The 27,308-nt window shown below is 42.1% G+C and overlaps 1 protein-coding gene across 1 annotated transcript; it reads left to right on the forward strand.

Moving 5' to 3' along the window:
* Positions 1 to 391: 391 nt before the first annotated feature.
* On the forward strand, positions 392 to 26,722 carry araf (A-Raf proto-oncogene, serine/threonine kinase). Its single transcript, XM_046346900.1, has 16 exons — positions 392 to 655; positions 1,636 to 1,847; positions 9,939 to 10,042; positions 10,382 to 10,484; positions 10,717 to 10,871; positions 14,096 to 14,200; positions 14,409 to 14,553; positions 14,761 to 14,791; positions 14,906 to 15,033; positions 15,523 to 15,725; positions 15,967 to 16,143; positions 16,412 to 16,458; positions 17,107 to 17,225; positions 17,616 to 17,747; positions 22,518 to 22,652; positions 22,853 to 26,722. Exons 2-16 carry the CDS (start codon positions 1,737 to 1,739, stop codon positions 22,991 to 22,993), a joined length of 1,836 nt encoding a protein of 611 aa, XP_046202856.1. The 5' UTR covers positions 392 to 655; positions 1,636 to 1,736; the 3' UTR covers positions 22,994 to 26,722.
* Positions 26,723 to 27,308: the final 586 nt, after the last annotated feature.

Raw genomic sequence — 27,308 nt, forward strand, 5'->3', positions numbered from 1 at the left:
CGACTGATTGGTTCTGTATGGGGTGATGGAAGGGGGTGAGAACCATGAGCCTCCTAGGTTGAAGTCAATGCACCCAGAGGAGGACGGAAGCTAGCTGTTCTCCGGCTACGCCATGCTGCTACCCTACAAAGTGCTGTTGAAGCTACTGTAGACCGTCATTGCAAAACAGTGTGTTTTAATCAATTATTTGGCGACGTGAAAACATTTAGCATAGCATCTAAAAATGATAACTTTTTAAATGTTTCACTATTTTAAAAAATGTAATTCACTGAGGAGGATGGTCCTCCCCTTCCTCCTCTGAGGAGCCTCCACTGACACTGAGGCCCTAACTCCATTTATGGTATGCAGCTGTTTTGCTTTTTGCTACTTCTTTTTTTAGTTTAATTTTATACATTCTGATGTAACCAATGGTTACCCTGAATCATTCACGTAATTTCTCTGTGTAGCATACTGTGACATGAATTTATACAATGTCATTTTTTGTTGTTGCTTGTAATCACCCGCCCCCTTTATGTATCGATTCTGTCATCCAATGAGCGAGTGTAAATGTGAGAATGGCCCAATACAGAGCGTGCATCACGGAGGTGTTCCGCTTTCCCAGAAATACTTGACAGATTCTACTTCAGATTGAGAGAATTCAAGATGGCTGCTTCAGGTAAGACTTTATTCCGAAACCAAATATGCAATTTCTTGTTTATGATTGACTCGTTTTGCAGTGGTCTTTAATTGCCCATTATGCATAAAACAGTTGCTTATGCTAATGCGTAAACAAGCTTTTCATTACTTGATAATGTCAGACAGCAAATGTAGCAAGCTAACGCGCTACGTTAGCTCTGGTTTTACTAGCTAGCTTGCCATCTAGCTAACTAATCCCTTTCCGCCTCATGAAAGCGCTCACTCGAACGTGAAAAAACACCTGACAGGAATTAAGAAACTATTTATAATTTAGCCTCGTCGAAGCGGTATTGTCATTTCATCAAAAATAATTGTAAATGAATAGTAATCTAAAGTGGTTAACTGAGACAAACATGGCTTCCAAATTTTCGAAATGTCATATTGCTAAGCAGTCAAATCCCACTATGCTAAACTAGGATACGTAACTAGTTATTTTATTTGCCAGACTTCTGCTAGCTATAGCATTTGTAGATAGCTAATTACTTTGGGCTATGATGAGCCAACGGGGCTCTTAGAATAACGTTACTGGTTAATACCATTTCGCATACACATGAAATGTTTCCAGCTCAGAGTAAAAGTGTAGCGAGACATAGTGTAGCTAATGTTAGCTAGATGTCTAGGCTATGAAAAGTTCCCTATAAAGCTACTATATAGCTGGTTAAATAGTCATTTTCATATAAGAATAACGTTTGCTCGAGTCTGACAATTTACACCAGCTCACTTGTGTGGTGCAAGCAAACCTAACAGTCAATGATTTTATTGTGAGCAGCTGGATTTTGGAATGTCAAAATGAGGCCTCTTCTGTTTATTTACCAGTTCTGTACACACACCAGTGTGGTATCATCCTAGCTAGTTGCAACATACTCTGTCGATCTAAGATCATGATTATGGGCACATTTGTTTCACTCGGTCATTGGCGTCAGATGGATTGTTGCTAATTAGTGGCACTGTTTGTCTCAGGTTCCAGGTAAGGGCTCACTCCCCCGGATCCCCAGTGCATGAAGTTCTCCTGTTGTTGAAGGATCTCAGTGCTGCTTCCCTTGCTCTTCCTGCCTGTCATTATGTCCTCAAACTCTTCCTCCTGCTCCTCCTCGGGAGAGACAAGTCCAGAGGATGTGCCCCGAGGTGGGGGCACCATCCGTGTCTTCCTCCCCAATCAACAGAGGACCGTGGTAAGACATTCAGAATAATCTCTTGGGGCCCTCGCATAAAAGTACATTTTAAATATTTTCAACAGTAATATTTCACGGTGTTTTAATGACTAGGCCCAACCCCTACGCAGCAGACAGTTAATGTTGTGCACCAGCTGGTGCCTAAGGCCCAGTTCCAATTTCTTATCTTGTCTCTCAAACATGAAAACCCATTCGGGTTGGGCGGTGTACCTTTATATACAGTATCCCGGGGTATTTTGAAATGCACTCAAACCATTTTTAAATACATTTGTATGTTTTAAATAATTACCTGCAGTAAACTTGTGCACTTGGTAATACACAAAATATGCAAAAGAATGTGGACACCCCTTCAAATGAGTGGATTCGGCTATTTCAGCCACACCCATTGCTGACGGGTGTATAAAATTGAGCACACAGCCGTGCAATCTCCAAAGATGAACATTGGCAGTAGAATGGCCATACTGAAGAGCTCAGTGACTTTCAACGTGGCGCCATCATAGGATGCCACTTTTCCAACTAGTCAGTTCGTCAAATGTCTGCCCTGCTAGAGCTGCCCCGGGCAACTGAAAGACTGTTATTGTGAAGAGGAAACGTCTAGGAACAACAGCTCAGCCAGGAAGTGGTAGGCCACACAAGCTCAGAGAATGGGACGCCGAGTGCTGTAGCGCGTAAAAATAATCTGTTAGTCGAGAGCTTTTTGAAATTAATTTCCATGGCTGAGCAGCCGCACACAAGCCTAAGATCACCATGTGCAATGCCAAGCGTCGGCTGGCATGGTGTAAAGCTCGCCACCATTGGTCTCTGGAGCAGTGGAAATGCGTTCTCTGGAGTGATGAATCACCCTTCACCATTTGGCAGTCTGAAGGACGAATCTGGGTTTGGCGGATCCCGGGAGAACGCTACCTGCCCAAATCCATAGTGGCAGCTGTAAAGTTTGGTGGAGGAATAATGGTCTGGGGATGTTTTTCATGGTTTTGGCTAGGCCCCTTTGTTCCAGTGAAGGGAAATTTTAACGCTACAGCATACAATGACTTTCTAGATGATGCTGTGCTTCCAACTTTGTGGCAATAGTGTGGGGAAGGCCCTTTCCTGTTTCAATGCCCCCGTGCACAATGACATTGTCCCCATGCACAAAGTGAGGTCCATACATAAATGGTTTGTCAAGATTGGTGTGGAAGAACTTGACTGGCCTGCACAGAAACCTGACCTCAACCCAATTGAACATCTTTGGGATTAATTGAAACTCTGACTGCGAGCCAGGCCTAATCGCCCAACATTAGTGCCCATCCACACTAATGGTCTTGTTGCTGCGGGGACTTGCTTCCATTCAGCCATCTTAGAACATCTAGTGGAAAACCTTCCCAGAAGATTGGAGGCTGTTATAGCTGCAAGGGGAGACCAACTACATAATAATGTTCATGGTTTTGGAATGAGCAGGTGTCCACATACTTCTGGTCATGTAGTGTAGATAAAGCAGATCATGTTCATAATTTTGCCTGTTAGATTGTTTCATTATGAAGCTTACTGGAACTAGTTTCCCAAAACAGCTGTTTGAGCGATTCACATGTTTGTTTACAAAGAAACACAATGAGCAAAAACAGCAGCTTCGTGAGGTGAGTCACTCCTGCAGCACAATTTAAGTGAGGTGATCAGGTTACACTTGTATGAAATTCACTACTGTTTGACAGATATTTGTCTTATAACTATTAAGTTATTTACCTACCCTATCTCCAGCTGGGTTTTTGCTAATATTAGGTAAGTGGCTCATGCTTGCAAGATCAAGCTTCTTTGTAACAGCAGCAGAGACAATCCCCTCCTGGATTAAGGTCCCTGCTGTCTAATATTTGTTTTGTGCGTTCTGCAAATTGCATTTTGATATACTTGCATAACCGTATGAGCTGTGTTGTCTGTCTTAAGGCCTTTTCTCACCAACTGAGATGTTTTCGTCCTAATCACGAAAAATACAGATTCAAATTTTGTTTTCTCATAGCAAGACAAATTTCTGTATGATATCCAAAACTAGTCTACATTATAGGCTACATTGATTTAGCATTAACCTATCATTTTAAATTGACGAAGAAACGTTTAAGGTGGAGATATAGAGAGACTGCTATGAAGATGAAATTGACAATAGAAACTCATGCTATCAAGCAGTCCATAGCCTAATGATAAGCCATTGATACATTTTTGTGAAGTAATGGGTGGTTTATTTTGACATTTTAATTTGAGTGGGTGATTTCTCTAAATCTGTGCAACCACTTATTGATGAACGTGTGTATATTTTTTTGCCTCTTTGGGTTGCCTGTAGCACAGGTGGTCGCAAAGATTCACTTTAGCAGACCTATAATATTTTAACTTCCAACTTCCACATCTGTCTTCACTGTTCCTTTCTTGCGCAATTCACACCTCTGCTGGCTACTCCACTGGCCTATCTCATTCCCCTTCTCTCTAGCTCTTGAACGAGTAGCCTATATATATAGATAATGAACAGCAATATATTTCAACTTATTTCTAGCAATAAAAAAAACCTAGTAGGCATATACAAGGAGAGAAACAGCTAACAATCATCTTGCTTGCTGAATGGCTATAAAATGGTGTCACGATACCAGAATTTTTACTTCATTACCAGGTTTAGCATCACGATGCTCAATACCACAAAAAAAAATATGTATTAGCCAAAGTTGTAGAATGGCACTTGATCCAGACAGACTCCGCGATGGGCATTCACAATCATGACATTTGAACATTTTATGCTACAGATGACAAACACTCGCTTCTATTTAGGACTTATTATATTGGCAACGGCAAGAGTACATTCTTTTTATTGTACTGATTAACAGCATTTGCATGGAAGAAGCAATATCTTTTCTAAAACGGTGCGCAGTCTCAAGACGTTAATTGTCATTTGCAGGCATAATGTGTCTATGGAATCTAGTGAAAAACCAAAGGGAGGCAAAAGAAAATGAAGTGAATGTGTTTATCTTTGCGGGGGATATTCCGTTGTAAGCTAACAAGGAAAGGTAGCCTATAATTCAAGCTGGAAGCTACCTGTATCCTGTTGGATTGTAAATGTGTTTTAGCCTGTGTATATATATTTTTTTGCGACAGTTATGAACCGTTTCGATGTTTACAATACTGTGTTGCGTCATTCAAGTGTGTTAACTTCTGTGCAGCATGAGTGGGGACAGGGAGATAATGCTGGCCAGACAGCCCTAGCAATGAATAAGTGGAGCAGGTACTTTGCTCATCGCGCTACAAAGGGGCTGCGCTGATAGACTTTTTATTTATTTTTATTTCACCTTTATTTAACCAGGTAGGCAAGTTGAGAACAAGTTCTCATTTTCAATTGCGACCTGGCCAAGATGAAGCAAAGCAGTTTGACACACAACGACACAGTTCCACATGGAGTAAAACAAACATGCAGTATAAACAAGTCTATAAACAAGTCTATACGATGTGAGCAAATGTGGTGAGATAAGGGAGGTAAAGGCAAAAAAAAAGGTAAAGTAAAACACAGGAATGGTAGATTTGCAGTGGATGAATGTGCAAAGTAGAAATATAAATAATGGGGTGCAAAGGAGCAAAATAAAATGAATAAATACAGTAGGGAAATAGGTAGTTGTTAGGGCTAAATTATAGGTGGGCTATATACAGGTGCAGTAATCTGTGAGCTGCTCTGACAGTTGGTGCTTAAAGCTAGTGAGGGAGGTAAGTGTTTCCAGTTTCAGAGATTTTTGTAGTTTGTTCCAGTCATTGGCAGCAGAGAACTGGAAGGAGAGGCGGCCAAATAAATAATTGGTTTTGGGGGTGACCAGAGAGATATACCTGCTGGAGCGCGTGTTACAGGTGGGTGATGCTATAGTGACCAGCGAGCTGAGATAAGGGTGGACTTTACCTAGCAGGGTCTTGTAGATGACATGGAGCCAGTGGGTTTGGCGACGAGTATGACGCGAGGGCCAGCCAACGAGTATGACGCGAGGGCCAGCCAACGAGTATGACGTGAGGGCCAGCCAACGAGAGCGTACAGGGCGCAATGGTGGGTAGTATATGGGGCTTTGGTGACAAAACGGATTGCACTGTGATAGACAGCATCCAATTTGTTGAGTAGGGTATTGGAGGCTTTTTTGTAAATGACATCGCCAAAATCGAGGATTGGTAGGATGGTCAGTTTTACAAGGGTATGTTTGGCAGCATGAGTGAAGGATGCTTTTTTTTGCGAAATAGGAAGCCAATTCTAGATTTAATTTTGGATTGGAGATGTTTGATGTGGGTCTGGAAGGAGAGTTTAGTCTAACCAGACACTTAGGTATTTGTAGTTGTCCACGTATTCTAAGTCAGAGCTGTCCAGAGTAGTGATGTTGGGCAGGTGCAGGCAGCGATCGGTTGAAGAGCGTGCATTTAGTTTTACTTCTATTTAAGAGCAATTGGAGGCCACGGAAGGAGAGTTGTATGGCATTGACACACTGAACTCTATCAGAGAAGTAGTTGGTGATCCAGGCGAGGCAATCATTTGAGAAACCAAGGCTGTCGAGTCTGCCGATGAGGATGTGGTGATTGACAGAGTCGAAAGCCTTGGCCAGATCAATGAATACGGCTGCACAGTAATGTCTCTTATCGATGGCGGTTAAGATATCATTTAGGACCTTGAGCGTGGCTGAGGTGCACCCATGACCAGCTCTGAAACCAGATTGCATAGCAGAGAAGGTATGGTGAGATGCATGGTACGGTGAAATGCACGAAAGTGCTGTTTGAATGAGTTCTTACGAGCCTGCTGCTGCCTACCATTGCTCAGTCAAACTGCTCTATCAAATCATTGACTTAATTATAACATAATAACACACAGAAATACGAGCCTTTGGTCATTAATATGGTCAAATCTGGAAACTATCATTTGGAAAACATAACGTTTATTATTTCAGTGAAATACGGAGAAGTTCCGTATTTTATCTAACGAGTGGCATCTATAAGTCTAAATATTGCTGTTACATTGTACAACCTTCAATATTATGTCATAATTACTTAAAATTCTGGCAAATTAGGCAGCCCCAACTGTTGCATATACCCTGATTCTGCGTGCAATGAACGCAAGAGAAGTAACACAATTTTACCTGGTTAATATTGCCTGCTAACGTGGATTTCTTTTAGCTAAATATGCAGGTTTAAAAATATATACTTCTGTGTATTGATTTTAAGAAAGGCATTGGTGTTAATGGTTGGGTACAGTCGTGCAACGATTGTGTTTTTGTCACGAATACGCTTTTGTTAAATCATCCCCAGTTTGGCGAAGTTGGCTGTTTTTGTTAGGAAGAAGTAGACTTCATACAGTTTGCAATGAGCCAGGTGGCCCAAACTGCTGTATATACCCTGACTCTGTTGCAAGAGAAGTGACACAATTTACCTAGGTAAAATAAATTCATGTTCGCAGGCAATATTAATTAAATATGCAGGTTTAAAAATATATACTTGTGTATTGATTTTAAGAAAGGCATTGATATTTATGGTTAGGTACACGAAGCAACAACAGTCCTTTTTCTCGAATGCGCACCGCATCGATTATATGCAACGCAGGACACGCTAGATAAACTAGTAATATCATCAACCATGTGTAGTTAACTAGTGATTATGATTGATTGTTTTTTATAAGATAAGTTTAATGCTTGCTAGCAACTTACCTTGGCTTACTGCATTCATGTAACAGGCAGGCTCCTCGTGGAGTGCAATGAGAGGCAGGTGGTTAGAAATTTGGACTAGTTAACTGTAAGGTTGCAAGATTGAATCCCCGAGCTGACAATGTAAAATCTGTCGTTCTGCCCCTGAACAAGGCAGTTAACCCACCGTTCCTAGGCCGTCAGTGAAAATAAGAACGTGAGGGCCTCCCTGGTGGCGCAGTGGTTAAGGGCGCTGTACTGCAGCGCCAGCTGTCTCTGTCATAACCGGCTGCGACCGGGAGGTCGGTGGGGCGACGCACAATTGGCCTAGCGTCGTCCGGATTAGGGAGGGTTTGGCCGGAAGGGATATCCTTATCTCATCGCGCACCAGCGACTCCTGTGGCGGGCCGGGAGCAGTGCACGCTAACCAAGGTTGCCAGGTGCACGGTGTTTCCTCCAACCAATTGGTGTGGCTGGCTTCCGGGTTGGATGCACGTTGTGTTAAGAAGCAGTGCGTCTTGGTTGGGTTGTGTATCGGAGGACGCATGACTTTCAACCTTCGTCTCTCCCGAGCCCGTACGGGAGCTGTAGCGATGAGACAAGATACCACGAAATTGGGGAGAAAGAAGGGGGTAAAATAAAAAAAAATAAAAAAATAAGAATGTGTTCTTAACTGACTAGCCTACTGAAATAAAGGTGTAAAAAAAATGGTGTCCAAAAGTACCGATTTCCGATTGTTATGAAAACTTGAAATCGGCCCTAATTAATCAGTCGATCTCTATGTGTATATATATGTATGTATATGCATATGTGTATATATTGTCATGTCTTTGGCTATGCCAGATTAAGTGATATGACATGCTATTCTATAAAATAATCATTACCTGATTCAGCTAATCATGTAAATGTAATTAAGTCGGGCACCACAAAATAATATTTATAGAGCTGTTATCTCCCGAATAAACTCTTACAGACCTAGTAATATTTTACATCAATAGCAGTTAATATTAATCGTCATCTTAATTCAGTCTCATCTGAAAGTTTTTTAATTTCTTGGTTATCCGCACAAACCCTGGCTAACAAGTTGAATCAGCAATACAAAATTGGGTTTAATTATTTATTTACTAAATACCGAACTAATCACACAGAATTACACATACACATAATTAAATCATAACTTGATTACAAGTTACGTCATAAATGAAAATGTCCCTGGCAGGCGGAACAGATATGACAGCTTGTTACACAAAAGAAAAGGGGCTGGGTTTGAGCGAAAGAGCGGGAAGACTATGGAACAAAGGGCGAAGCTGTGCTATCGTAAATACAGTATCTTATGCATTCTAAATTACTGCCCATTTGGAACAGGAAAATGCAATAAATTTTTACTGAGCTGCGCTTTGGTAGGTTGGTGGTAGATGGAAGGCCGTGTTGTCCAACCGAGTCCTTTGTCCTTTGAAGAATGTCTCTGGTTGGATACGTTGTAGTAACGCCGTTGTGGGATAGACAGGATACTCTGTCTGTTCCTTCCTAATCCTCGTTTGCAGCGGCTGTTGCTAACTCAACGGCTAGGAAGTATCACTTCTGTAGTGAATAAGAGTTCAAAGTTTATACCATTCGCAACCAAAGCTCACGCTGATGTTGGCTTCGTTCTGTAGATATTATCTGAACCATTCTGACATCGGACCGTCATCCTCGGAACAGGAGGTTATATTGTCGTCAAGGGCTTATATCGGAAGGGAGAGGAGGGCATGTTTGAAAAGTTTTATAGCCCATGTCCCTTCACAGGGGCGGGCCACTGATTGAGCAGAGCCCTACCTTATGAAAACCCAAATCTCACATTTTAGAAGCTAAAATCACGTTTCATCCCATCGATGTGAATCCGATAACTCTGATGTGTAGACTTTCCACTGTAGAGTTTGTCATCTTATCATTGATGAGAATGTCTCGGATGACAACCGAACTGACATTCATTAAGTATGTTCAATTGGTCGGATTACCATAATATAGTTAATTCCCCCCCCCACCCACCTTCTGATGTTCCCAGAATCTCTGTTAACTGAGGGTTTTGCAAATGTAACCTCAGTAGGATAGAGAGAGGAAAGGGCGGGGAAGAGGTATTTATGATTGTCATAAACCTACCCCCAGGCCAACGTCATGACAATATGTATCTATATGTGCTCATTGTGCAAATGTATTTGTTTTCAATAAACATTGGAGACAAAATATCCATGCCAACAATCTAAGCCAACCCGGTCTGTTTAGACCCATAGTTGCGCACGCGTCGGTTTTGTTGCATAACAACCAACTGTCTACGTGACTTACAAGATTTCTCACCTCTAAATGGTTTTTAGTGTTGTATTTTATCATTCACACCCTAGTTGTCATTGCTAAACTAGCTTTCATATACCTCCTATTTTGTTCAAACATCTATTTGTGTCTGCAGGTGAATGTTCGCCCTGGGCAGACCGTTTATGACAGTTTGGATAAAGCCCTTAAAGTAAGGGGCCTGAGCCAGGACTGTTGCGCTGTGTTTCGACTCCTAGAAGGGTAAGTGTCTGTCGTAGCCCATATGGCTCAGGTCAAAAGTAATGCGCTATATAAGGAACAGGGTGCTATTTGGGACTTGGACATCTTGTCAGTGTCATACTTTATGAACAGTTAACTAAACTGGCAGACTGATTTGATTCCATTTGGGTCACTCCCCCTTTAACCTGATTTATAACACAATTTTTATATATATTGTTGCTCAAACAATATTTCTTAACTTTCGATGTACAACCCCAGAATACATTTTTAGCTGCTTTGTCTTTCATGGCAATACAGTTTTCTGATTCAGTTTTGTTCTCCCATTTCCTTTGTCTTTTTGTCCACCACCCCCTCCTGCAGTCGCAAGAGACTAACTGATTGGAACACTGACATCACCCCGCTGGTAGGAGAAGAGCTTCTGGTGGAGGTGTTGGATGATGTCCCCCTCACCATGCATAACTTTGTAAGTAGCTCTTGTAATTGTTTCACTCTGCATTCGTGTATTGTATGGCAACACCTATTTTTCCAGTAGTGGTTACCACCACCACGTTTAATGAATGTGCTTGTTGGAATACTGGACCTATCACTACTTTGTCACAAACCCTCGCCTCACTTTCCTTCTTAAACACTGCCCTACCGTTTCAATTGAAATGTCTGAAAAATACACAACCTATTTAAAGTCATTTGTATTCCAGGTACGAAAAACCTTCTTTAAGTTGGCCTATTGTGACTTCTGTCACAAGTTTCTGTTCAATGGCTTCAGATGTCAGACATGCGGCTACAAGTTTCACCAGCACTGCAGCAGCAAGGTCCCCACTGTGTGTGTGGACATGGACACTATAACAAAACGGTGAGTCTGTCGAGGACATAGAGACGGAACAGGGATACTGTCCTAGATTGTATGAGTCAATTTTGTGGTCAGTCTCCAGTACATTGTGATAAGGTTTAAAATCCTACAATGTTCTTGATTAATTTTGTTTGGGTGTCCATGGGTTCTTAAGAAGTCTAATATTCATTTATCTGATTTCGAGGTCTTAATTCTTGTCTTCAATCCCATTGTCAATGGTCTTTAAAAAATGCGAAGGAGACGATTACAGTGTTTCCGTTATATTGTGCTTCTGCTTAATTGTTGCCACCACGAAAAATAAACAAAATAAATCATCAAATACTGTAAGTGCAATTTCAAGATGTTCAAGAGCTATCCACATGTGTGCCTGTGTGTGTGCACGTCACGTGTGAGTCGGGCTGTTGCCAGAGCAGAGCAAGGTAGCCTATACAGTCATGGGCAAAAGTTGAGAATGGCACAAATATTAATTTTCAGTCTGCTGTCTCAGTTTGTATGATGGAAATTTGCATATACTCCAGAATGTTATGAAGAGTGATCAGATGAAACGCAATTAATTGCAAAGTCCCTCTTTGCCATGCAAATGAATCTGAATCCAAAATAAACATGTCCACTCCATTTCAGCTCTGCCACAAAAGGACCAGCTGACATGTCAGTGATTCTCTTGTAAACACAGGTGTGAGTGTTGACGAGGACAAGGCTGGAGATCTCTCATGCTGATTTGAGTTCGAATAACAGACTGGAAGCTTCAAAAGGAGGGTGGTGTTTGGAATCATTGTTCTTTCTCTGTCAATCATGGTTACCTGCAAGGAAACACGTGCTGTCATAATTGCTTTGCACAAAAAGGGCTTCACAGGCAAGGATATTGCTGCCAGTAAGATTGCACCTAAATCAACCATTAATCGGATCGTCAAGAACTTCAAGGAGAGCGGTTCAATTGTTGTGAAGAATGCTTCAGGGCGCCCAACAAAGTCCAGCAAGCGCCAGGACCATCTCCTAAAGTTGATTCAGTTGCACGATTGTGGCACCGCCAGTACAGAGCTTGCTCAGCAATGGCAGCAGGCAGGTGTGATTGCATCTGCATGCACAGTGAGGCGAAGACTTTTGGTGGATGGCCTTGGTGTCAAGAAGGGCAGCAAAGAAGCCACATCTCTCCAGGAAAAATATCAGGGACAGACTGATGTTCTGCTAAAGGTACAGGGATTGCACTGCTGAGGACTGGGGTAAAGTTATTTTCTCTGAATCCCCTTTCCGATTGTTTGGGCAATCTGTAAAAAAAGCTTGTCCGGAGAAGACCAGGTGAGCGCTACCGTCAGTCCTGTGTCATGCCAACAGTAAAGCATCCTGAGACCATTCATGTGTGGGGTTACTTCTCAGCCAAGGGAGTGGGCTCACTCACAATTTTACCCAAGAACATAGCCATGAATAAAGAATGGTACCAACACATCCTCCGAGAGCAACTTCTCCCAACCATCTAGGAACAGTTTGGTGACGAACAATCCCTTTTTAGCATGATGGAGCACCTTTCCATAAGGCAAAAGTGATAACGAAGTGGCTCAAGGAACAAAACATCGATATTTTGGGTCCATGGCCAGGAAACTCCCCAGACCTTAATCCCATTGAGAACTTGTGGTCAATTATCAAGAGGTGGATGGACGAACAAAAACCCACAAATTCTGACAAAACTCCAAGCATTGTTTATGCAAGAATGGGCTGCCATCAGTCAGTATGTGGCCCAGAAGTTAATTGACAGCATGCCAGGGCGGATTGCAGAGGTCTTGAAAAAGAAGGGCCAACACTGCAAATATTGACACTGCATCAACTTCATATAATTGTCAATAAAAGCCTTTGACACGTATGAAATGCTTGTAATTATACTTCAGTTTTGTATGATGTTACTATGGAATACTATCTAAAGACACTGAAGTAGCAAACTTTGTGGAAATTAGTATTTGTGTCATTCTCAAATCCTTTGGCCACGACTGTACAGTTTGATAGACAACTTTTAACTAAAGCTGGGATGATAAACCCTCCTCTTACCAATGCAATTTTTTCTTATGTCGGAGATTAGGCTACTGGTGATTTATGGGTTCTAAAACCATTTTTGGAAAACAGTAATGTGCGTTAGCCTGCTTCCTGCAATGAAAGCAAATCAAATTGTATTTGTCACATGCACCGAATACACCATGTGTTTTGAGTTCCCACTTCCTCAGGTTGTAAATTATGTAGCATAGGATATAGCCTAGAACAATATATATAAACACATGCAGGCAAATGAATCTCTAAAGAACTGAAAATATATCTGATTATTTTGAATAGCCATCATGTATTCCCTGAGCATGTTAGCTATTTCATCTAACTTCTTCCAGGTCTTACTTGGCACTGGAAAAGGTATGACTAGAGCCATCCTGCTTAGCTACCTTACCTCAAAGTATAGGCATTTGATACATGATTCACTGAACAAGGTTATTTTTTTATTTGACTTTTTGGATTTAGGCTTATGTTCTAATGTTATAGAATAATACCTCCGGGAGAGCTACTGTGTGTGGACTTTTCTTCCAGCCCACTATAACACACAAGATTCTACAAATCCACTGCTGAACAGGACCTTGTTAAGCGGGTCCAAGTGTGATCAAAAGTCTGCATACCCTGTGGCCAAGCTCTAAAGATGGAGAGCACATATGTTTTATACAGTAACAGTGCTGTATATCTGACTTTAAAGCCTTTTTTTCCCCACAGTTATGGTATTGAGTATCATTATACTAAGCTAGTATTGACATCGAAGCCAAAATTCTTAACTTAGTTTGTGATCTCGCTAATGATTAGCCCACCAGGGTAGCCTAAACCAATGCAGATGGGCAACCCCGCGCTTCAGCCATATATAGCCTAGCCAGTAGCCACTATGCTACTTCATCTGTCAGGCTCATTGCTAAGAAAGCACACCTGCCTGATAATGAGCCATGTAGGCTATAGCCCTAAAAATGACTTTTTTGTCAATATGGGCTCATTTCTGGAGGGGAATATTAGCATGTGTGTTGCATGCAGACCTCAGAATTGGCATTAAATTGAATTCCAAGTGGCATTAATGTATTTTTTTAAAGTCTTGAATTCAACCTCACAAGGTCACTCATGTCACTTCATATTTGTTGTACTGTTAGCATTGTGTGACTGGAACAGTGCTCCTTACCCCTGGTTTAGCCTCTTGTGTATGTACTGTACCTTGTTTCCAGGTGCACACCTAATCCTTGCCCAGATGAGTACCCTCAGATATCCATCCTGTTGCCAGACAACTCCATATCCCAGAGCGACATAGCCTTAACCCCAGATCCTTCTGGGTAAGTGGATCTGAACCATCAAATGCATCCCAAATTGTACCCTATTCCTTGGTCAGTAGTAGTGTGCTATAAAGGGAATAGGGTGCCATGTGGGATGCAAGTCCCAGTCTAGAAACCATATGGTATTGGTGCCCCCTCCAATGGAGAACGGTAACTCTTCAAAAATTAACCTTAACCTGTACTGTTGTGCTCCTATGTTTTCATATAGGCACGGACTACTGTCCCCAACCTCGGCCTTCCGGTTTCCTCTGCCAGGTGGAGATGGTCAGTCTCTACAGAGGCATCGGTCCACCTCCACCCCCAATGTCCACATGGTCAGCACCGTAGGCCCTGCCGGTGTCAGCATCATAGAGGTGAGACAGTCACACCCACAATGCAGGGTCTGGTATTACACGCCAGGATTTAATATGCAATGTCAGCAGTCCATTTATTACATTACAGCTTATTTCTCATCCCCTACAATGACATACATCACACCTATAGCGGGCATCGATCTGAGTCAATGTTTAAATGATATTGGACCTTAGTGGTTATGCTAAGTGTTTTTGTTCTCTTTTTAGGATGCGTTAAAATTACAAAACAATACAATGGGTGAGATTTTAAAATGATCAGATTTATTTATTTACTTGAGATTACTATTATTGAGATTATTCGCCCTTTGCAAGTGTTTAATAACTTGCTCATTTGGTACTGTATTATATACAGTTCCCGAACCATCACCCAAACCCTCTACCAGCCCGCCCTCCCTGGGCTCCCCTGGCCGGAGACCCCCCAAATCCCCCTCAGAGCACAAGGAGCGCAAGCCCTCCTCATCTGACGACAAAAAGAAAGTGGTAAGTAGAAATGAGATATGCCAGCGGTACTAAAAGGCTTCTATGGAATGAGATTTTCATCTGAGGAAAGTCCCAAAAATGTAAAGGTGGCCTCCCAGGTGGCACAGTGGTCTAGGGCACTGCATCGCAGCGCTAGCTGTGCCACCAGAGACTCTGGGTTTGAGCCCAGGCTTGTGTTTCGGAGGACGCATGACTTTCGACCTTCGTCTCTCCCGAGCCCGTACGGGAGTTGTAGCAATGAGGCAAGATAGTAACTTCTAATAATTGGTAACTACGAAATTGGGGAGAAAAAGGGGGTAAAAATTCAATATTATTATATATTTTTTTAAATGTAAAGGTGACGGCATCAACGGTTGTTGCAATCTTTTTTGAGATGCCATCACCTTTTTTTAGAAAGTGATGTCTGGGACTCTGAACCCTTTGTGTTTGCTGTTAATTAGTGATGGGGATGTTGTTGAATATAGTGTTGAGTATAGGTTTGTGTTTTAGCACCGTGGCGGCTATAGAGACTCAAGTTACTACTGGGAGGTCCACTCGCGAGAAGTCAACATCCAGAAAAGGATAGGTGCAGGCTCCTTTGGGACTGTCTTCAAGGGCAAGTGGCACGGCGACGTGGCCATCAAGATCCTCAAAGTGACAGAGCCAACACCTGAGCAGTTGCAAGCCTTTAAAAATGAAATGCAAGTGCTACGGTGAGAAGCTGCTCTCTTCTTGTTAGTTACATTGACAAATTAATGAATGCTATTTTTCTCAGGTCCTGGTATACCGGTGTGTACATTACTCAATGACTGTGCTGTGCCGGAATGTACATTTTTCAAACGTTATAGATAGAACATGGTGAATTGAGGAAACATGCAGTTTTAGGAGTGATATGGAGCGTTATGCAGTGTTTTGTGACTAATATTGCTCCCTGATGGGTTCCCTCCCCCGCAGAAAGACACGCCACGTCAACATTCTGCTTTTCATGGGCTTCATGACTAAGCCTAACTTTGCCATCATCACACAGTGGTGTGAGGGCAGCAGCCTGTACCGCCATCTGCACGTCTCTGAGACCAAGTTTGAGACCATGCGTCGCATCGACGTGGCCAGGCAGACAGCACAGGGCATGGAGTAAGGCTGCAGCTCTTTGCACACTGTTATTAAAGGGGAAATCTGGAATTTGTACATCTATTTTTGAACTTTTAAATCCTTGATTTGTAGCAATGGATTCTTGAATATAACTTATACATGCCTCATGAGCTGGGTTCGACTGTCTTATTTCGTCACGTGGTGCTTTTTATTCGCACCTGAAAAGTAGTCATTTTTTTATTTAAAAAAAAAAGTGACTGCTTTGGTATATTCAATTGTAAATTAGTCTTTTTTTCTTCATTTTTTTCAGTTATCTTCATGCCAAGAATATAATTCATCGAGACCTGAAATCAAACAGTATCCTTTCTTGAGCTGGGCTTTTCTCTCTGAAGATTAATACCATTATATGGATAAGAAGGCCCTGATCCTAGATCAGCAGTCATACTCTTACGACGCTTTATGAATATTGTCAGTGGTGAGGCTCTGTCAGAGCTTCCTTTACCTAGTGTAGGCCTTTGCAGCCAATGAAGAATAACCACAGAAGTATTTTTAAACACCCCTTTTATTTTGTGTTTCTTTGAGTTCAGAGCTGTGCTAACCACTAATATTCATGTTTTTATAGTGTGTCACTGTGTGGCAGTTGTGAAATCTATGCATCATGAGTTGCGTGTTATGTTGCTTGGTGTGAGCCTGTTTGGCTTCAAACTGTGTCACAGCATCTCTTCTTCCCCTTTTTTAAAGGCTAAGTAGAATGTGTTGTATCAGGCTTTCTAGCAGATCCATGGAGATGTATTAGAACAAATTGATCTAACTCTCGTATTTGTCACGCTTCAACATAAAATGGACAAATGTTTGTCAGCCCCATCGGAGAGATATTTTGTGTCCAAGTCACCTTTGTAGAATGTTATCAATTTCACGTCTATTTAGATGTGTGATTGATTGGCTTTTCCAAATGTACACACCTACCAACCTACTTGCTGCCATGTTCCTGAGCTCTGTTGTCAGACATCTTCCTCCATGAGGGCTGGACTGTGAAGATCGGGGACTTTGGGCTGGCAACGGTGAAGTCTCGATGGAGTGGCTCTGAGCAGGTAGAACAGCCCAGTGGCTCCATTCTGTGGATGGTAAGTTACTGGCACTCCTGGGTCATATTCATTTCAGCACACTGTAGCAAGCCATTTTGCAATGGAAAACGTTTTGCAACATTCAGGTAGTCACTACCTGTTTCGGTCCGTTATCTTCCATTTGGTGTCTAGGGAGTACGACCTAGATATCACTCTCTGGTATTGCGTTTGGCGTCATTTCACCTCAACTGTCAATCTACATTTAGCCATGTGATTTTTAATGTCTTGTGAGTGTTCTAGACTTTCAACGGGTAGCATTTCTCTTGTGTAATTTTATATTGTTTTGGAAAAAGAAACAGTTGTCCCTTTTCTAGCTGAATTTTCATTTTAGAAAATGTAACAATCTGCTTGCGTCAGCTGTTCAATGATGTGTGTGTGTTTCTGTTGTAGGCTCCTGAGGTGATCCGGATGCAGGACGCCAACCCTTACACGTTCCAGTCAGACGTGTACGGCTACGGGGTGGTGCTGTTTGAGCTGATGTCGGGGACTCTGCCTTATTCCCAGATTAACAACCGAGACCAGGTGAGAATGTTTTTTTTTTCTTTTTTACAAGTTGCAGCTTCAAGCACACATACTTTACAATGAAATTATTAAATATGTAAGTATTACAAGTTTACAAACCACCATAAATATAACACTTGATGGCTGAGAGGAGGATAGGAACTGTTTGACTCTAAGTAAATGCACTACCGTTCAAAAGTTTGGGGTCACGTAGAAATGTCCTTGTTTTTGAAAGAAAAGCAAAAATGTGTCACTTTTTTAAAATAGCATCCAATTGATCAGAAATACAGTGTAGACACTTAATGTTGAAAATGATTATTGTAGCTGGAAATGGCTGATTTTGAATGGAATGTCTAAATTTATCAGCAACCATCACTCCTGTGTTCCAATGGCACGTTGTGTTAGCTGATCCAAGTTTTATCATTTTAAGTCTCATTTTTTCATTAGAAAAAGCTTTTGCAATTATGTTAGCACAGCTGAAAACTGTTGTGCCGATTTAATGAAGCAATAAATCTGTCCTCCTTTAGACTAGTTGAGTGTCTGGAGCATCAGCATTTGTGGGCTCGATTACAGGTTAATCGGGTCTTTGTTTCTGGCCATTTTGAGCCTGTAACCGAACCCACAAATGCTGATACTCAAGATACTCAACGAGTGCAGAGATGCGGTCGCCACCTGGTCATTTTGACCATGTGGTGCGAGAATAGGGAGAGGGCCAAGAACAGAGCCCTGGGGACAAGTGGTGAGGCGCGTGGTAAGTCTGATGGTTCAGGTGATCTAAGGATGAGAGCGAGAATAGCGCCTCCGGAGACAGAAGGCCAGTTTTATTGCTAGCGAGAATTTTTAATCAGAACAACAGTTTTCAGCTGTGCTGAACATAGAAACCTGACTGATTTGGATCAAGAAGGTCATTCAGAGAAAAGGACGGCACGTTCAAGAGGTTTTCTAATGATCAATTAGGGGTGCAACTCTCGCTCTCTTTTTTTAAATGATAAACTTGGATTAACGAACACAGGAGTGATGGTTGCTGATAATGAGCCTCTGTACGCCTATGTAAATATTCCATTCAAAATCAGCTGTTAACAATGTATCCAATGTACTCACATCCTACCTTACCTTTGCCTGTACACTATGCCTTGAATCTATGCTATCGTGCCCAGAAACCTGCTCCTTTTACACTCTGTTCTGAGCGTGCTAGACGGCCAGTTTGTATAGTCTTTAGCCGTACCCTTATCTTACTTCTCCTCTGTTCCTCTGGTGATGTGGAGGTTAATCCAGATCCTGCAGTGCCTAGCTCCACTCCCACCCCCAGGTGCTCTCATTTGTTGACTTCTGTAAACGTAAAAGCCTTGGTTTCATGCATGTTAACATTAGAAGCCTACTCGTTGAGTGTAATAGTTTCTGCAGTGTTGCTATTCCTACACTCATTGCTTTAGCACACTCTGCCAACCCAGATGTCTTAGCCGTGTCTGAATCCTGGCTTTGGAAAACCACCAAAAACCCTGAAATCTCCATTGCTAACTAAAACATTTTCCGCCAAGATAGAACTGCCAAAGGGGGGCGGTGTTGCAATCTACTGCAAAGATAGTAATAAAGAACTCTGCAGGCTAAGTCTGTACCCAAACAATTTGAGCTTCTACTTCTAAAAATTCACCTTTCCAGAAACAATTCTCTCACTGTTGCCGCTTGCTATAGACCTCCCTCTGCCCCCAGCTGTGCCCTCGATACCATATGTGAATTGATTGCCCCCCATCTATCTTCTGAGCTCGTGCTACTAGGTGACCTAAACTGGGACATGCTTAAGATCCAGGCCATTCTACAAACTAAGCTTGATGCCCTCAATCTCACACAAAATATCAATGAACCTACCAGGTACAACCCCAAATCAGTAAACACGGGCACCCTCATAGATGTCATCCTAACTAATTCACCCTCCAAATACACCTCTGCTGTTTTCAATCAAGATCTCAGCGATCACTGCCTCATTGCCTGCATCCGTAATGGGTCTGCGACCAAACAACCACCCCTCATCACTGTCAAACGCTCCCTGAAACACTTCTGCGAGCAGGCCTTTCTAATCGACCTGGCCGGGGTATCCTGGAATGACATTGACCTCATCCCGTCAGTAGATGATGCCTGGCTATTCTTTAAAAGTGCCTTCCTCACCATCTTAAATAAGCATGCCCCTCTCAAAAAATGTAGAACTAGGAATAGATATAGTCCTTGGTTCACGCCAGACCTGTCTGCCCTTGACCAGCACAAAAAATCCTGTGGCGTTCTGCATTAGCATCGAATAGCCCTCGTGATATGCAACTTTTCAGGGAAGTTAGGAACAAATATACACAGGCAGTTAGAAAAGCTAAGGCAAGCTTTTTCGAACAGAAATTTGCATCCTGTAGTACTAACTCAAAAAAGTTCTGTGACACTGTAAAGTCCATGGAGACTTAGAGCACCTCCTCCCAGCTGCCCAATGCTCTGAGGCTAGGAAACACTGTCACCACCGATAAATCCACAATAATTGAGAATTTCAATAAGCATTTCTCTACGGCTGGCCATGCTTTCCACATGGCTACACCTACCCCGGTCAACTGCCCGGCACCCTCCACAGCAACCAGCCAAAGCCCCCACCATTTCTCCTTTACCCAAATTCAGATAGCTGATGTTCTGAAAGAGCTGCAAAATCTGGACCCCTACAAATCAGCCGGGCTAGACAATCTGGACCCTCTCTTTCTTAAATTATCTGCTGAAATTGTTGCAACCCCTATTACTAACCTGTTCAACCTCTTTCGTATCGTCTGTGATTCCCAAAGTTTGGAAAGCTGCCGCGGTCATCCCCCTCTTCAAAGCGGGTGACACTCAAGTCCCAAACTGCTACAGACCTATCTATCCTACCCTGTCTTTCTAACGTCTTCAAAAGCCAAGTTAACAAACAGATTACTGACCATTTCGAATCAGACCATACCTTCTCTGCTATGCAATCTGGTTTCAGAGCTGGTCATGGGTGCACCTCAGCCACACTCAAGGTTCTAAACGACATCATAACCACCATCGATAAGAGACATTACTGTGCAGCCGTATTCATCGACCTGTCCAAGGCTTTCGACTCTGTCAATCACAACATTCTTATTGGCAGACTCGACAGCCTTGGTTTCTCAAATGATTGCCTCGCCTGGTTTACCAACTACTTCTCTATCAGAGTACAGTGTGTCAAATCGGAGGGCCTGTTGTCCGGACCTCTGGCAGTCTCTATGGGTGTGCCACAGGGTTCAATTCTCAGGCCGACTCTTTTCTGTATACTTCAATGATGTTGCTCATGCTGCTGGTGATTCTCTGATCTACCTCTACGCAGATGACACCATTCTGTATACTTCTGGCCCCTCCTTGGACACTGTGTTAACTAACCTCCAGATGAGCTTCAATGCCATACAACTCTCCTTCTGTGGCCTCCACCTGCTCTGAAACGCAAGTAAAACTAAATGCATGCTTTTCAATCGATCACTGCCCGCACCTGCTCGCCCATCCAGCATCACTACTCTGGATGGCACCGTCTTAGAATACGTGGACAACTACAAATACCTGGGTGTCTGGTTAGACTGTAAACTCTCCTTCCAGACTCACATTAAGCATCTCTAATCAAAAATTAAATCTAGAATCGACCTATATCGCAATAAAGCATCCTTCATTAATGCTGCCAAACCTACCCTCGTAAAACTGACCATCCTACCGATCCTCGACTTCGGTGATGTCCTCTATAAAATTGCCTCCACTCTCCTCAACAAATTGGATGCAGTCTATCACAGTGCCATCCGTTTTGTCACCAAAGCCCCATACACTACCCACCATTGCGACCTGTACGCTCTTGTTGGTTGGCCCTCGCTTCATACTCGTCACCAAACCCACTGGCTACAGGTGATCTACAAGTCTCTGCTAGGTAAAGCCCCGCCTTATCTCAGCTCACTGGTCACCATAGCAGCACCCACTCGTAGCACTCGCTCCAGCAGGTGTATCTCACTGGTCACCCCCAAAGCCAATTCCTCCGTTGGTCGTCTTTCCTTCCAGTTCTCTGCTGCCCATGACTGGAACGAATTGCAAAAATCTCTGAAGCTGGAGACTCACATTTCCCTCACTAGCTTTAAGCACCAGCTGTCAGAGCAGCTTATAGATCACTGCACCTTTACATAGCCCATCTGTAAACAGCCCATCTATCTACCTACCTCATCCCCATACTGATATTTATTTATCTACTTTGCTCCTTTGCACCCCAGTATCTCTACCTGCACATTCATCTTCTGCCGATCTACCATTCGTGTTTAATTGCTATATTGTAATTACTTTGCCACTATGGCCTATTTATTTCCTTACCTCATTTGCACTCACTGTATATACTTTTTTTATTTTTTCTACTGTATTATTGACTGTATGTTTTGTTTATTCCATGTGTAACTCTGTTGTATGTGTCGAATTGCTACGCCTTATCTTGGCCAGGTCGCAGTTGCAAATGAGAACTTGTTCTCAACTAGCCTACCTGTTTAAATAAAGGTGAAATAAATAAAAAAATATTTAAAATGTCTACACTTTCGGATCAATTTTATGTTATTTTAATGGACAAAACATGTACTTTTCTTTAAAAATAAGGTCATTTCTTTGTGACCACAAACTTTTGAACGGTAGTGTATCTGAAGGGTGCAGCTCACATGCATGCCATGTAAGATCATTCACATTAAAACCTCTCATGCATAAAAAACACGATACTTCTGTACTGTATCATGTTTACCAACCTGTCTTTTCTCTCAGATACTCTTTATGGTTGGGCGTGGCTACTTGTCTCCAGACCTCAGTTTGCTGTCCAGTAGCTCACCCAAGTCCATGAAGAGGCTCATCATTGACTGCCTGAAGTTCAAACGTGATGAGAGGCCCCTCTTTCCACAGGTGAGAGAGAGCACAGCCAAAGCATTTGTTGTGTGCTTGGTTTATCACAGTCAGCAACAAGAGGGTATTTTACTCATTCCTCTCTTTATTTACTGTTCTCTTATTGTCTTATTTTATGTATGTCGGCCTCCTTGGTTTTTACTGTTTATGAGCAGGAGTACATTTCCCACTTATATAATGTTCGTTTTGTTTCGCCCCAGGTCATGTTAGGCATTGAGCAGGTCCAGGACCTGTTGCCAAAAATCGAGCGGAGTGCCTCGGAGCCCTCCCTCCATCGGGCTGTCCATGCGGAGGAACTGAACCCACTCCTGTTCCACACCACTCGGCTGATGCCACTGTGAGCTCTGCTAAGCCAGGCCCAGGAGTTGTCTGTCCTTCTGTCTGAGGAAAGAGACCATCACCACTGACGCCAACGCTGGCTGCATTACTCCCATGAGAGCGAGTCCACAGACGGCTGCCCATCCAAACACCCCCAGGGCTGTGTCCCAAATGGCACCCTTTCCTCCATAGTGCACTACTTTTTGACTCGAGTCCTATGGGCCCCGGTCAAGGTAATGTAGTATAAGGTGAATCGGCTGCTGTTTGGGACGCAACCCATTATTCACCTTCCTCTGGCACTGTTTGGGGGCTCCTACAGACAACACCACCACCACCAAATGTAACCCTTCCTCACGCCGACACTCCACAGCACATCACAACCCCCTGAGCCCTCAGACTCTCCCTACTACACATCAGAACCACACAGCTTCCCTCCCTCTCCTCCTCCTCCTCACAGGCCTAGACACACTGGAACAGATGCTGGCCTGGCCAGGTCAGAACCCCTACATTCCTATACTGTCACTCTACTGGCCAGGCCATGTCAGAACTCCTGCATTCCTATACTGGCCTGGCTATGGATTTCTCAATGCTGCTTTTAAGTGTGGGACGCCAGACTTTGTAGTCGTATCATAATGACGTCAGTGTTTTGCGCTTTTGAGTGCAAGCGACGAAAGAGAAATGCTTACAGAACAACAATGGCATGCACAGAAGATGACTTTCACTTGGTTGTTGTGACCATATTTTAAGTTATTGGTCCTTTTGGTCCCATAATGGTTTTGGTAAATCATTGTGTCGTCGTGCAGTCTTAGGATATGACCATGAATAAGCTGCTATACAACATGGATTTGAAATGCCACTGTCAAAGACGAGTGGTTTGGAACTCAAGTTAACGGCGGCATCAAATGTGTACGGCACCATTTTAAGACACCGCAGGGTCGTATTTAGTAGTGCACACCAAAGCAAAACTTTTTGCAACTGAAATACGAAACACAAGCTTCTTATTGGACATGGTTAGGTAGTTCCTCCCTGTTTCAGTCCCTTTTCTTTCATTTGGTGCCTAGTTAATATGACCCAGACCCGTATAAACCTTTGCATTGTTTCCAGTGAATACATAGGCTAATCTAGCCCAGAGGCCTTCTGTATGGCCTGAAACCTGTAGTCTTAACAAGTAAAGAGTATTCTCAATGCTTTACATGCTTAAAGTCAGCTTGACTCTACATTGCACCATGGACAAGCACTTGTGCTAGCAAATCTGGTTAAAACAAGCTGCCTTACTTATATGTAGTTGCTTTTTGCTCATTGTGACACATGAAGCTTACTCATTATCAATCACGTGACACCTAGTTTATCTGAATCCTGCTTTCAATATAACTTTTTATGGGGGTATAATAACTTGAAAATGTCAATGTTCGGAACATTGTTTGTTTTCTTAATTCCTGATTGTAGTAGCTTTTACACTTTGACTGGCCTTTAGGAAATGGTAGCCTTTAACTTAAATGAATGACTTCTCCTCTTCCTGCTTCCCATTTGCTTTCGATTGTGGGTTGCTACTTCAATTGAGTGTTGCACCTAGTGAAAGATGGTTGGTTGGTTGCTTGCTTGCTTGGTATTAACAGTGATTAGCCTATTGCCCTCAGACTCAACTCTGGACCTCGAAGCCAGTTCCACTGGGTTTTTCTTTCATTGTTCCCCTCTAATCAGGGACTGATTTAGACCTGGGACACCAGGTGAGTGTAATTAAGGTAGGACAGAAAACCAGCTGGCTCCGGACGTCATAGGTTAAGAGTTGAATACCCCGGCCTATTGGTTTCCTCCTCCTGTCAGTGAAAGTGCATTGATGGTTATTTTGAGTGAGGCTTGTTCAATTGATACTAAGTAGATTGCTCCATGGTGCAACTGGGATGGGATGACTGTTATTTTGCTGCGTACTGGTTACAACGAGGGGCAGATTTGAATCATCAATGGTAACTTGTTCTTTTTTGTGTGTCATGCTTAATTTGAACTAATCGTAACTGTGATTTTTTTAACCCATAAGGGTCTGTTGTTTTTGGTCTTATGTATGCTGGAAATGGCTTGGACAGTAGAGGGTGTGATTTCATAATACCTTATTTGACATGATCAATTTAAACTAGTGCAGAGTCTATTGTGGGGTGATGGTTACTGAACAAACAATAACTGACAGTTTTTTTTTTTTTTTTTTTTTTTACTATTAAAAAGAGTTTTTAACCTAGACGTTTTAAAGAGGGGCTGGGTACCCTATTGTTATTTACTCATTCCAATTATGTTGGTTTGTGTGAATAGGTTTGACTTGGAGATTTTGTTAGACAAGGGTTTGTGAAAGACTACATTTCTCATCTTATTTATTAATGTTATTGTCATTGCAGATGGCAAATCTGCTGTCATGGACCTTTTGGTGGATTAAATGTTTACTGAGTGATAAGAGATCACTCTTTGCAGCATTTAAATCATGGCTGGTTTGGGTTCTGTAACCTAACGGAATGTACTTTCAAGACATGGTACTGTCTCAAACTACTCTAATTGAGCTTCAGATTTTTGATACTCTGTGTCATGTACGTGCATTTAATTAGCTTTTGATTGCATTACATTTTCACCCGGGGCCGTAGTGAGCACTGCATTATTTACTGGGGTGGAATGTGGTATACACCCCACTGAGGTGGTGTATATATACCCGCCCTAATGCGGATTCAGTATCCTCCTGAGACTTGGGCTACATTGTCGTTTACCCTCTTGTCAGACCCAGGAAATATGGAATGTCATTAAAGTGGCATTTATACTGTTATTAATGCAATATGCAGCAAAAGAAAGAAAATGCATGGAAAATCTGTTTTTGAAGACATTGCACATCAAACATTCATTTGTCCCAGGTGTAGGTCAAACACAAATAATTGAATAGTCCAAAGGCTTTAGAATGAAACATATCTTTCCAAATGAAATCCCTTTTATAGACCTGAGTTTCTGTTAAAGTATCCAGTGCATTTACAGGTGTCCATGATGCAGGAATAGTCTAGCTTCTTATGTTTGATGGCATTGTTATACCATAATGGCAGTCGGTTTCTGCTGAATTGATAGTGAGTACATTTGTTACTCAGAGGGACTCTGGTTTCTTTAATGAGCTCCCTATTAAATAAGGAAAACATGTCACTTAGAGAAGATATCTTAACATTTCAGTTTAGTCAAATGCATCTCCCTCTCTCTTCCAAAGAGGATATTGTTTCTTCTGTTGTGTTCAGAGAGGACAAAAGTGCCACAGTTACTGAGATTTTGTACATTTTAAATATAAATAAATTGACCTCCACCGAAATCGACTGCGCTAAAGGCATGACATCACATTGAAGATGGCAGTTGCTGTGCTGCAGACACCGGGTAATTACAGGGGTAGCGTGGGGAAACAAACCGGACTCATTTAACAGCTGTCATATTTCAGAGCAGTAAAGAGAACGAATGATCTGTGTCGGAGTAGTTTTGCATATCTAGGTGAATTGCAATAATTGTGTGTATAGTTTCTGAGGTATCAGGGGTGTTCAGTTTGCAATAAATGGTATATTCTGCTGTGTACAGTTACATTTTTTTATGACAAAATTGTACTTGTTTCTATTTTTTGTGATGGTTTCAAAAAAAGAACACAATTATTTTAAAATGTAAAGGAAATCTTAGTATTTTTTTTAGTTTTTGTCTTAAAATATTGAGGATGCAGGATTTTATTCTTTAAATAAAACTGTGGAATGCTTAAATGTATTTTTATTCTTAAGTATGTACCTGCAAGGTGTTGCTTTTGATTCCACTTCATACCTCAATCTGAAGTGAAATCTATCTTGCTCCAGGGTTGAGAAAACATTAAGGTGGTGTGAATTAACTGCAAATCTACATAGAAAGGGACCCGAATGTAGATGTTAGAAAAATGCAAAACAGAAAGGTTTCTTGTAAACTCCCACAACAAACAACCCAGTCCAAACAAGGTGGTGGTGTTTTCACACCTTCACACAAGAGTTTTAACAAAGTTTTCTCACAGAAAGGAGGGTTCTTTTACTGACTGCTTCGTTGTTATATTAGTGAAGTGAAACCATCAGTTACGCTATAAGAAGAAGTGGTTAAATTCAGTTTCACCATGCAGGTTGAAAGTAACAGGAAACCATGTGACTTTGACAAGCCACTGTCATATTGTGTAGTTAGAAAGATGGTGATGGGAATGTTTTTGTTTTTTTAACTCCCAAGATATTTTAATTTAGGAAATCCATTTCAAAGTCTTCTGATGGAAGAAACATTTTATACAGTTACGGATCGGGAGGGAAAAGTGCTTTTAGTCAATCTTTGTGGGGT

This window comes from Oncorhynchus gorbuscha, linkage group LG04 (genome assembly GCF_021184085.1).
Source record: "Oncorhynchus gorbuscha isolate QuinsamMale2020 ecotype Even-year linkage group LG04, OgorEven_v1.0, whole genome shotgun sequence".
Lineage (NCBI taxonomy): Eukaryota > Metazoa > Chordata > Actinopteri > Salmoniformes > Salmonidae > Oncorhynchus > Oncorhynchus gorbuscha.

Bases quoted from the DNA above. Each gene is read 5' to 3' on its own strand.
- araf (XM_046346900.1), top strand. From the start codon at position 1,737: ATGTCCTCAAACTCTTCCTCCTGCTCCTCCTCGGGAGAGACAAGTCCA. The intron at 10,043-10,381 runs GTAAGTGTCTGT...CCCCTCCTGCAG, and splicing joins GTGTTTCGACTCCTAGAAGG to TCGCAAGAGACTAACTGATT. The intron at 14,201-14,408 runs GTAAGTGGATCT...GTTTTCATATAG, and splicing joins TTAACCCCAGATCCTTCTGG to GCACGGACTACTGTCCCCAA.